General features: G+C 41.0%; 1 protein-coding gene across 1 annotated transcript in view; it reads right to left on the reverse strand.

Moving 5' to 3' along the window:
- The window catches only part of LARGE1 (LARGE xylosyl- and glucuronyltransferase 1), a 274,524-nt gene that overhangs the window by 103,735 nt on the left and 157,602 nt on the right, over positions 1–13,187 (reverse strand). The window contains exon 7 of the mRNA XM_058804704.1: positions 6,646–6,817. Coding sequence (XP_058660687.1) covers positions 6,646–6,817 — 172 coding nt within the window. The remainder of the gene's footprint in view (positions 1–6,645; positions 6,818–13,187) is intronic.

Consider the following 13,187-nt stretch of genomic DNA (forward strand, 5'->3'; position numbering starts at 1 on the left):
GGGCACTTGATCCTGCACCAAAATCGCTGCTGACCTTTTCTGGTATTTATGATGTCAGTATGGATTTTTATCATTATTTGAGCTCCTGCCACAAAGCAAACAGCTTCTATAGCATGTTTTTCCTCATGCAAAGTATGAACATGTGAATCTCAGTATTCCTGTCAATTTTGCCATTTCTCCTTCTTGTATGCTTGGTTAATGGAGGTCACCTTCCCAGGGAAGACTTACTTGCACAGATGAACACCAATGGTAGCTTATATTCTCTGGGTGACTTATGAGTAGAGTTATTTGAAATGCAGTAGTTGGGTATTACCCAGTCTCTGTTGTTTAAAAGCACTTAAAATATTAATTCTATCAGCTAGCTGGATTGTGAGGCTAACATGCAGTAGTAGTAAGATATCACTGTTCAATAAAGCCTCTGAGTTTTGACATGTACTTGGAAATATCATAATGCCCTTTGATACAGCATTCAGTTTAACATAGAGCTCCTCAACACTGATCTCTACAGGGATTATTCAGGTCTCATTTGTGAGTCCCAGCTGTGACTCATGCAAAGCAATATCCTAAAGGAACAAGGCAGACACAGGAATTGTCACCTGACAATGTAAAGCAGGAAGAGAGTCTCTTGCTACTTACACGAGGAGCACCCAGCACACAGAGACTGTGATCCAGACTGAAACTGCAACTTGTAACACATATAATTATGATGACTGTTGTAGTCAGGTCGCAAATAAATTCAATCCTGAGAATCCATATTGAACACTCAGTAAAATTAAAAATCAAAACCTTGGAAAAAAAGGATCCACACTGCAGGACCAAAAGTTTGGGTGAGCAAGAATAATGAAACAATTAGCAGATGTGGACTTTAAAAAAACTTTTAAGATTGATGGCACAGAACATAGCTTTGGACTAATTTTTTTTTCTCAGAAGAGTTTGCACAGTTTCTGCAATAAAAACACATATTGGTTACTAATCCTTGTTGTCTGAAACACTGCAGCACTTCATCCAAGAATATACTATGATCCACAGTCCCACACTTTTGCCCTTAGGCTAGTTACTTTCTCAAGTTTAGAACTGTCAAAATCTAGTGAAAGATGAATAGGAGACATAATCAGTGTCAACTAAGTCACAGAAAACATGCATGACAGGTTATCTTCACCAGACTGGCTGCAGACTCAAACCTTTGAAGTCAATATTTTGGAGGTATATCTCAGTCCTATAGGAAAACATTCTACCTATCTACACAGCAATGGAGAATGAGGCTAAAGCAGAAATGCTCAAACCCCAGCTGAAAAGCTGAATATGACTCTTGAAAGTTATGGGTTCCCAAAGACATATTTATGCATAGAGATTGAAGTTTGTATATAAAACTATTAATAATTACACAATCCCCAACTGGCTCCTAGGAGAAACTGTTAAATGTTACATTTCTTGAGACACTGTTTCAGGCTACCAAAGAGAGGTGTGAATTTCTCCCAAAGCCTAAGGTTGCCATTTCAAAGAAGAGATTTTTACATTTCTGCACTCTGCTATGGAACAGCTGGATCACTTATTCTAAGGGCATATGCAAAGTGCTTATCAGGAAAGGGCAGAAGAGCAATAATTTACAAAGAAATCCTACTGCCTTTTTTCCATCTACAGAGCGAATGGAGTAGTACCTTTACCACCTAAAATATTAAATTACTATGTAAGGGTCTGATCTTTTCAGCAACTCCTAAGATAACTGGAATAAGAACCTTTGCAGAGCAAGGACTTTGGGTATTGCAGGTGCTGTTCAAAACATGCTGTAGGCCTTCTACACAGCAAATCAGACCTGGTTAGATTACAAGACAGTCCTGAATCTGAGTTTCTTCCAAGCATGGTGTCCGAGAAAAAATGAATCTGAGCTACTGGTTTCCCTTTATCACTGTTTTTGCTGGGAAGAAAAGTCTTCCCAGACACAGAAAGAATCACAGACCCTAGTACCTTCCCTCTGTGTGTCACTGCAATTTGGAAAAGGCTATTCTGGACTGTCTCATCAGTTATGTTGCAGCGACCTGGAGACAGAAGTTCTTGCCTTTCCTGCACTGATGTGAAAAATTCTTTAGTTTGCACAAAAAGCATCCTGGTGTAGGCAGGTTTATAATGGTGCCTTCTAGCCAGCAACTGGTTGTTGAAGCATCTCTAGAAGGAGACCCAGTGGGTATAAAGCTGCCCTCCTAACTGGGGTTGGGTGTCATGAGAGGTTCCTTTGGAGACTAGCATTTCCCTTCATAGGAGTTTTATTGTACTTCTGTTTATGTAACATTTCAACAAACATTCTAGATTGCCCCCAAGAAATCTTCACGAACTTACCAGGGACTTCTGTGAGAGAAACAAGGAAGACATTAAAACATTAGTTTAGTAAAATATCCTTTGGAGGAATATTTGGGGCTCATGACATGAGACAGTCTTTCAATCTTTTGTAATGCAGGCAGGAGAAATAAAAAGACACTTCAGAAAAATTGAGAATTACCACAGAATTAAGTCAAACATTTACAAAGCAGTAAAAGAGTATCATATCTCTCCAAATTACTTGCCCTTCCTTCCATTTCCATTGAATGATGGAAAATACAATCATTTAGATTGAAAAAGAGCTTTACATCCTACCATCAAAGTAACACTACCAAGTCCATTCCACTAAACCTTGTCCCTACATGCCACATCTACACAGCTTTGAAATGCAGCCAGGGATGGTGACAATTTCCTGGGCAGTCTGTTCCAATGCTTGTCAATCCTTTTTGTTGAGAAATTTTCTGCTCCCTTCTCTGGACATGCTCCAGCACCTCGATGTCATTCTTGCAGTGAAGGGCTCAGAAATGAACATGAGACTTGAGGTGTGGCCTCACCAGTGCTGAGAAGAGAGGGACAATCCCTGCCCTGCTCCTGCTGGCCATGCTATTGCAGATACAGGCCAGGATGCCATCGGCCTTCTTTGGCCGCCTTGGCCCACACTGGCTCATGTTCAGCTGCTGCTGACAAGCACCCAAAGATCCTTTCCCACTGGGCAGCTTTCCAGCCATTCAGCCCCAAACCTGTAGCGCTGCATAGGGCTGTTGTGACCCAAGTGCAGGACCTGGCACTTTGCCTTGTTGAAACTCACAGAACTGGCCTTAGCCCATCGATTCAGCCTGTCCAGATCCCTCCTGTCCAGAGCTTTCCTGCCCTCCAACAGATCAACACTCCCACTCAACTTGGTGTTGACTAAGTGTGCACCCTATCCCCTCACCCAGACCATTGACAAAGATATTAAACCAAACTGGCCCCAATACTGAGCCCTGGGAGACACCATTGGTGACTGGCTGACAAATGTACTCGGCTCCATTCACCACCACTCTCTGGGCCCAGCCATCCAGCCAGGTTTTTATCCAGAGAACATGTCTAAGCCATGGGAAGCCAGTTTCTGTGAGAATGCTGTGGGAAACCATGTCAAAGTTTAAGTAGACAACACCCACAGCCTTTCCCTCATCCACTAAGGAGAGCCACGTTTGTCACAGAAGGAGTTCAGGTGGGTCAAGCAGGACCTGTCTTTCACAAACCCATGCTGACAGGGCTCGATCCCCTGGTTATCCGGCACACGCTGCAGGACAGCACTCAAGGTGACCTGTTCCATGATCTTCCCTGGCCCCAAGGTCAGGCCAATAGGCCTTTAATGCCCCAGATTCTCCTTCCGGCCCTTTCTGTAAATGGACATTGCATTTATTCATCTCCAGCCCACTGGGACCTCCCTGGTTAGCAAGATCTGCTGACAGATTCAGCCAGGCATTGCCCTGTGACAGTGGTCACAGGGGTCTTCAGGTGAGGAAAGAGAAGAGAATGTTGACTCCATGTTCAGAAGGCTGGATTTATTATTTTATGATATATATATATTACATTAAAACGATACTAAAAAGAATAGAAGGAAAGGTTTCCTCAGAAGCTAGCTAAGAATAGAAAAGAACTAATAACAAAGATCTGTGGCTTGGACAGAGAGTCCAAGGTATCTGGTCCGTGGTTGGCCATTAATTGTGAACATTCAAGATGGCCCAATCACAGACACACCTGATGCATTCCACAGCAGCAGATAACCATTGTTTACATTTTGTTTCTGAGGCCTCAGCTTCTCGGAAGGGAAAAAATCCTAAAGAAAAGGATTTTCACAGAAGATGTCAGCGACACTGCCCCTGGCTGGCTCCCTCACCAACTGGGTCAGGAAATAATCTTCCACACACTCCAGGAACTTCCTGGACTGTTTCCTCTCCCCTGTGCTGTATTTCCAGCAGACCTCTGCTAAGTAAGTTCAACTTACCTCTCTGGTAAGTTCAAGCCCACCACAAGAACAAGGGCTAGCAACTGTGAGACTTCCCAGCTGCTTACAGAATATTTCTTCTGCCTCCTCATCCCAGGCGAGCGGCCTACAACAGACTCTCACCATGGTACTTGCTTTGCTGGCTCTCCCTCTGATTCTTACCCTAAACACTCGACTCTGATGTCACCATCACGAGGTCACCTTTGCTAATGGAACTGCAGTCTATGACACGGGCTGGAGAACAAGCCTGTGCTTGGACACTTCCTCTCTCCTCCGCACCATTTAGGATCCAAAGTCTTCTCCCATCCCAGCTCAACACCTGGAGCTACGGCATTGTCTCATCTACTCATTGTTTGTGCACAACTGCCTGGGAGAGGAGCAGATGTAGACACTGACCAATTTATTGCCAAGATTAAAAAACTGTGGAGAAGCAGGTGATCAGCTGGAATTGAAAAGACACATGGGACAACTTACAAAATCATTCATTTGGGAGTTGTGCTATGTATGTTAAGAGGGCAGCAGTACAGGAATTCTGACTCCATGTGTAAGTTAGAGTTTTTCACAGCTCTGATCAGACGAACATTCTTGCCTAGCTCTATGGAGATTGATCTGCCCACACATTTTACATCCATTAATTATTCTTCTCCATATTTCCATATTTTCTGCCTGTATTTTCTTTCAATCTTACATCTGCCTCTGCTCCATATTCATCTTTTTACAAGCAGTCTTTATGCCTGGTTTTATCCCCCCTGTAATAAAAGCAAGATATCTTCATTAAAATTACAACTGATATTTTAAGCAAGGAGACAATACCCCTTATTGTCTCAACTCAGATTTTGCTCTCTTTGACCATGCAGCCCTCTATGTCCAAGTTCTGTTTATCCACATTTCTTTTCCTGCTATGACAGGCTATTCACTGCAGTCAGTCAAATATGGCTATTAATGGGACAGCTGCACACAGTGAGACAGTACAATAGCCCAGCTTTACTTCCTATGTATACATTTATATTACTTAAGGTTGTCAGGGTATATGTTTGTTTACATGAAACTCAAGGTTCAGTGGAGGGAAAGGCTTGGTGAAGAGGTCTGAACAATACATGGAGTAAAAATTGTGTATTCCTTAATGAAAGAAGCTTGAGAATAATTAAGCAGAAAGGTGACCGCTTCTGGCTTGCTGAAAAGACATCAGTGTATCCACAGAAGGATACACAGAATGGAAACAAATGCATGAAGAAGTAAGCACTAGAACCCAGTCTTTGACACAGAGCTAAGATAACAGGTCCTGTCCCGGAGCTGGGTACTGAGAAAAGCAGGCCTTGTGGATTTCAGCAGGGGATAAGTACAGTAAACGTGCTCTTTCCTGGCTCCCTCCTAAAGCAGTGGTGTATTTTGGCTTCTCTAAATAAATACTCCCATTTGCTTAGGCTGACTTAGCTTGAGATGATTTTGAGAGAGATGATGAAACACATCAAGGCTGCACTTTTACAGGGTTGTAAACCTTTCAAGCAGGATGCTGGATTGTCTCTGCACTTACCAGCACTGCAATACATATGCTGAGGGCAAGAGGAGAACAATAGGGTATGTCTCTGACTCTGAACAGCTGGCAACACTGGAACCTGGGAGAATTAAATGGTTTTAGTGGTGTGCTAGCCAGAAAGTGCTCTGCTTTGTGACAGGGTAGTAGGGGAACTTTTTTGTAATCATCTCCTTACAGAGTTACTCTAAAAGTGTCCTTCCTCAGACCAACTATGAAATACATTTTCAAGGAGCTGTGGGAAATGGGAATAGGTAGGGAAAGCTATATTAGGTGCTTAGAATCCAGACCCCTTTATCAATTTATTAAGAGGACCAAACAGCAACTTATTTCTATTCACATGTGTAATTCTTTTCCCTTCTTCTTCCTCCCTGGTTCAAGAATGATCCCAACTTCATTCATTTTCAGTGGTTACATGGAACAGTTAAATTGAAAATAATAATTAAGTTTCATTAATTAAAAAAATTAATAAAACCCAAGTTTTTCCAAAAGGTATTGAACAGTACATAACTACAGCATGCACATAATTCTTTATCATCTACTGTATTGTCAGGCTCTCACCTGCCCCAAATAATCAGACCAATAAAACAAACTACATAGATAATCAGTGTTGTCATTTAATCCATACAGAACATCATTGAGAAAAGAGATCACAAAGAGAACAATTACATTCAAGCACAAAAAACTGAAAGAGTGAAAACATTTAACAAAATCTCAGCTAGCCCTTTCACCCACATTGTATTGCTTGCCTCATCATTCTCCCCCCACCCCTCAAATAAGGACAGTAAAAAAATCATTAAAATACCTTTGAACTTGTGAAAGACGGCCCATAGCTCAGCAATGTCAGTGGCAAATGTAATGTCTGTGTCGAGAACAATGACTCGCTCAAGATTGGAAGGTAGAGTCTTAGTCAGAACCAACTTCATCAGCCCGTAAATCCCAGAGTAGTGTTTGTTGGGGATCCAAGACACTTCAGACTTGACAGGAAATGGGAAGTTGGAAAGAGGAAGAAAAAATAATCTTTATTAGAAAGAGAAAATTTTCCTGAAATTAGTTTCTTGTCATAGTGGAAGATCTCTGAGGTGGAAAGTAATCTAAAAGCCTGTATTTAAATTTACTTCAGAAGTGCTGAAATACACTAGTTTCTGAAAGCTTGGGGAAAAAAAGCTCTTTCAGGCAACCCCTTCACACAATATAACTACAATTATTGGAGCCTTTCTGGTCTGGCAGAATTCATTCTGAGACATCCATGTGTCCTTATAAAACTGAAATACATTTTTAGTCTAAAACTTGAGGTGTATCATACATTACTTTAATTTCAACCAAAAAAGAAGTTGTCATCTCAAAATTTTCTCTGCATGATCTTTTCCTTACATTTTTTATAGATTTGGTGGTCAGAATTTCAAAAGGCTAATCATTTGAAATAACGGGCCAGAAAACTGCAAAAAAATTGTTTCTTACAAATGCAAATTTTCCTTAAGTCTTTAAGTTTTAATCTTTAACTTAAAACTACTGAGATCCCACAGACATGCTCAAAAGTAGAGAAATTTACAGAAAATTGTCAACCACACTTTTTTGTTTTATGTATTGAATGTGGCAAACTTACACATTTTCATTTCTTCACTAAGAGCTAAAAAAAATATTTGTAAAACTTGCAAAATAAAAGTTGGGAGGCTAAGTTCTGTAATGCATTGTACTCTTGACACTGGGATATTCCATGAGCTGTGTTTAGTTTTCTTTCTGTGAGACTCAAGTCCTCAAATTTCAAAAGTTTCTGCTTAAAGTGGGATATTAGAAGTTTTTGAGAAGTTCCTATTTCCCTGTCTGAAACTCCTTGCTTGTTTTAAGAGGCATGCACTACAATTCCCAGATTTTATGTTTTCCCTGGAGTAGTGCTCTCAATAACTTAAATTAGTATTTTGTCTACAAAATCTTGAGTGAAACTGATTTCAGGATTTGTCCTGGCATGTTACACTTTGGAGAAAGTAGGCAGAAACTCAGTGTCTTCATAAAACTGAGGAGATTTATTCTGTTGCTTAACTATCTTATATCTATTCACTGCCATTGTAAATTTTATTCTATGAAATAAGATTTGCACAAAAAAAAAAAAAAAATTCCCCCAAAATCCTTAGAGAAAACCTTCTGTAAGAGAGTTAGTTCCTACATTTTGAAGCTGGAAGCAGGGTTGAAGAATGGCTAATAATAGGTGCTTAGAGCACATTTCTTTTTGAATATAAAGTAACAAGGCCTCTGATGATGTAAGCTGACCTCCTCTATTCCCTTTTAAATGGCTCACAACTTTTCTCTGTATTCTCAGGATTCCTGTACCAGGGCAGAGCTCTCTCCCACTACAAAGTTCATTAAAAAGACAGAGGGAAGTAGAACAAACCTTTAAGGAGAAAGACAAGAATTCCAGGGGAAAGGTGGGAAAAGCAGATTCTCATAGAATAAAACCACAAAGTCCAAACTGAAGCATGAAGTTTTGGTTGGTTCATTTGAGAACTCAATGCTCCCCAGAAATATCTTCTGTGTGTAACAGAGATAATTTCAAATTCACACCCTCACAACTTTACTTATTGGTGGTCCCTGCTTTCCCACATCGTGGCTTTTGGAATGGACCATCACATCATGTTGTATTTAATTTATACAAAACAGCATCTATTTTGCTTCTGCAAACCATACTGTTCTGGATCTGCCACTTGATATCCTTGTGCTAGACCAGTCATACCTGACATGTTAGAAGTGTTAGACATTTACAGACTTGAGCTTGCTTTTACCCATTGCTATGTTATTAATTTTGGATAGCATGTCCTTCATTTTATTAGCTGAAATGTTTCTCCAGAAAAACACCCACTGTGCTTATGCAAATAAGTTTAATAAGGTAGGGGTTCATATGTTGCATGAATAGCCTGACACAAGCAGGGAAGGTAAAAGGTGGCTGGAAAAGCAAATCACCTTCAAAGTGCAGTTATTTTCTTTGCTCTCAGGATTCCTAATTTCTAACACCATGTATCTGGTGTTAGAAACTGGGAATCCTGAGAGCAAAGGATTGCTCTCCATGTATCACCACAGGGATGAAACCCATGTCTGGCAGTTCCTTCTGATCTGGCACACAGAAGGCAAAAGCCTGCCATCCTGAAGCCTGATGTCTGAAGGCACCACTTTCAAAAATGAAAGGGGCAGCCCTGTTCCAAATGGTCCATCACAGCTGGCCAGCATGTGTTGGCTTTGAGGATATATTGAAGCCTGGACACTCAATCAGTCCAATTTATCCCCAGTTTCCTCTCCTGTGATACAGAGTTGACTGAGATGCACACAGAGATCCTAATCAGCCCCTAGCATAATTTCTTCATGGCTTTGCTATTCAAGAAGAATGTAACAGTTCCAAATTCATGGTAAGGAAAACTCCTTGCGCTACAAAAGAGCTGTGAAGGCTCATTGTCTGGCTCACCACATTGCGCGAGGAAATACACAGGCAGTGTTGGAGCAAGTGCTTAGTCCTTATCTTGGTTTTGGCCACAACCTGGAGGTTATTCTGTATCATGTCAAAACCTTGCAGGGAGCAGGGGGAAGGGACTCTGCCTTCTGAGAAGAAGAGTGTGGCTTCTGGTCAAAAAACCATTTTTCTAAATATTGTCTAAATACTTTCTGTAAGTTTTAATACAATTTTGTTTGCTTAGCACAGTCAAAATGGCCCATATATGGCATGTTTGTGAATCATATGCTAACAAGCTAGATCAGAGCTGCCTTCAGAGAACAAATATTCCTAGAAGATACATCAGCAACATTAAAAAATAGAGTTAGTAAAAGAGAGTGAAACAAAACAGTGTGACATACTTTGCCATTTGTGTAATTCCTAGTTCAGCAGAAACACCACACCCAGACTTGTCCTTTGAAGCGCGAGCTGCCCCAGAGCCATCCTACGCATGTCTAGGCAGAGACAGACAGCCGACCAGACAGTGAGGTGTACCTGAACATAGAGACTTTGCTCCCACCTCTCTGGCATTTATCAGGAGATCAGTTATGTGCTGCATGCAGACTCATGGGCTTGTGATTTTTATATTCAAAAAATTTAGATATTTTAGTTTGTTTTCAGTCTTCAATTATGAAAATAATAAAGATGATTCTGATGAAGGACCTTTAGTGAGTAGACTATTTCACTTAAAAGAATCAGTGTCAGTACCAGCTAAATGCTTTTCTTTTCTCTTATGAAAAAAACCACAGATCTTGAGAGCTAGAGATCCAAGTCTGGACTCTTCAGATTTTCAGTCTTCAGATTGTTTATTATTTCTTATCTATATAATTTTCTTTCTGCCCAACAGAGGTCTGACCAGCAAGGCAGCCAAGGGCACTCTGACCTCCTACTGGGTGGTTGTCTCTTTTTATACTAAAAACTACATACATCATATTTAGTTTTATTTCCTAATACTTTTCACCCATATTAGCAAGTGCACCTTCACCACAGACCAATCCCAAAGTGCCAACATCACCACAACAAATGGATGACAAGAAGAAGAAAGAAGAAAGACAAGACACACCCTGATCCCTCCATCTTGTCTCCATAACCCCCGGTAACAAAACCCTAAAATCTATATTTCACCCTGTAAATACATCATTCCTGCACTATTCATTCTTAAGTGACTCTTATGTCCTCAAACAGGTAGCACATCCCTAGAAAGATCGAAGTCAAGCTACCAAGCGCTCCTGGCAACATTCTAAGATTTCTGAGCCCCCCAAGGGTTTTCTTGGTAACTCTGGACATCCGGAGTGATGTGCCGAGTTCCCACACCTTGCCAGCAAGTTCTCTTCCCTAATTGTGCTGAATCTGTGGGAAAAGCTGACCAAATCACAGTTGCTGTGCACAGCCTGACTCAGCTTTCTCACAGTTGCTACCACTGTATAAATGCTCATTAAGTTAGCAAAAGTGTCATTTTTAACAGAGAAGTCTCATACATAGAGCTTAAAATGTTCCCTTGACTGAGAGAGGGGAGAATGGCAGCCCTTTCTCTGTGAATGACTTGTATGGTGACTACATTCCTAAGCATTTAGGTATTTTCATTTTTTAAAACACTTGAGTCAAATTGCTCACACATTACGATCACCAAGCACAACACTTGTACCAAGTCATCACAAATACATCGAGCCAGACTTTGACTCTTACACTGTACTTCTTTATGGAACTGCATGACTTTTTTATATGTTCTTTTTTCCCCACAAACAGATGATGGGGCAACTTGCCCAAGCTTCCCCGGTGAATACTGACTGCTCCACAGATGTAAGTGAAGTATCTGTACAATGACAGGTTACCTGAGTCTCTGTGAAAGGGATGGAGGCTTGGACTTGTACACTTAGCATGAAACAAGTCAGGAAAACAGGACCAGCATGAACAGAATGATAGTGACCAACACAGAAGGACAAAAACCTTTGGAGCTTCTGACACAATACTTTTGGTATTGTGTCAGATCAATCACCCACTGAGCTCAGTAGTTGGCACCATACAATAGATGGTGGCAGCTGCCTACTGAAGAATATAAACCCAGGGGAATTCTATACCAATACTGCTCCCATATATATTTTCATCCTGCAGTGAGTTGCACTACATTTTGGAGCTACTGGTGATATTAATGTTGGTTAATAAATTTTGGTGGATTTTTCATCTGTGAATTAGATCAAATTAGGATACACTTTCATATTTGGCGAAAGTCCAATTCATTATATTGAATTATTATTACATTTTGATTTAAACCTCATACTCTTAAAGGTCTTGCATACCAAGACACTTTGCAAATATGACTTTGCTGCACTCACCCTTCTCTTTTCCACATTACTAAAATCATTATAAACAGAGCAGTGAGGTGAAGCACAGGAAAAGAAATTATGTATTTGCTGTCTTACCTTAATACATGTTTACATGTACACAAAGTGAAGCATCAAAACAGTAGCCAGAGGAAAGATAAACTAAGGCTATATGGGACTGAAGGACTGTATATGTTTCTCTTATAGTTTACCAGCTTCTCTGAAGCACTAGAGGTTGACAGAAAGCCTAATAGCCTGATTTGCTACATGCTTCTTGGATTGGAAGGTGATATATAATAGTACCATTAAAAAAAGCTCTCAAAACTTTCAGCTAGCAACTGTGTGAACTTAAGACTGCATTTCCTTTCTATAAATAGAAGTTTCCCTTCTAAAAGCATTTCCCCCATTAAAGACTTCTGATTACTTCCCTACCAGAAGAAAATTCTATCCTGACTTTTCCTGATGAATAGGTTGTACCCAATACAGCATCACAAAATCACAGAACAAGCTTGGAAGGTACCTCTGGGAGTGATTTGGTCCAACTTCCCCCTGATAAGCATGGCCACCCAGAGCCAGTGGCCATGTTCAGATGGCTTTTGACTATGTCCAAGGATAGGGACTCCACAATCTCACTGGGCACCCTGAGCCAGTGCTTGGTTACCCTCACAGTAAAATAATGTTTCCTGATGTTCAGAGGGCTCCTCCTGTATCTCAGTTTGTGCCCACTGCCCATTGTTCTGTGTCTGGGCACTCTGACAAGAGCTTGGCTCTGTCCTTTTCACACCCTCCCTCCAAGTATTTATGTACAATGATAAGATCCCCCTCCAAGCCTTCTCTTCTCTGGATGAACAGTCCCAGCTCTCTCATCTTCCCTTGCATGTGAGCTGGTTCAATCCCTTCATCATCTCAGTAGCCCTTGGCTGGATTCTCCATTATTTTCATGTCTCTCTTGTGCTGAGGTGCCCAGAACTCAGCCTAGACCCAGCCCTCCTTCTGTGGTCTCAGCAGTGCTGAGGGGAAAAGGGTCACGTCCCTTGACCTGGTGTCAATGTTGTATCTAATGCTGTCATTGCTGCAAGGGCAAATTCCTGGCTCTTGTTTGACCTGGTGTCCCCCAGATTCTTTTCTACTAAGCTGCTTTCCAGCAGGGCAACCCTCAGCATGTCATGGCACATGGGTTAGTTCCCATATGCAAAATTTTGCACTTTTTGTTGATCTTCATGAGGTTCCTGTCAGACCCCCTTCTCTGTTATATAGTATTTTTTTGCGATTTACTTAATGAAATTCCTCACTGTCCCACAGAATATATAGCATGGAACATTCTGAGGTACAAGAAGTGCCCCTTGTTCAGCGTGGTAAGATGGAATTTTGGCTGATAAAGGGCTTCCCTGGCAGCATGTCCCTAAACACTTTACCCTGGAAAAATGCAACCTCCAATACCATATTGATTTTGTCACTACATTCACTGCATCTTCCTAGGTATGCCTGGGGAAAAAAAAAACAATCAAAATAATGCAGAGCTATGAGATAGCATCCCCTTGCCCACTCCAA

The sequence above is a fragment of the Ammospiza caudacuta genome, chromosome 5, assembly GCF_027887145.1.
Source record: "Ammospiza caudacuta isolate bAmmCau1 chromosome 5, bAmmCau1.pri, whole genome shotgun sequence".
Classification (NCBI taxonomy): domain Eukaryota; kingdom Metazoa; phylum Chordata; class Aves; order Passeriformes; family Passerellidae; genus Ammospiza; species Ammospiza caudacuta.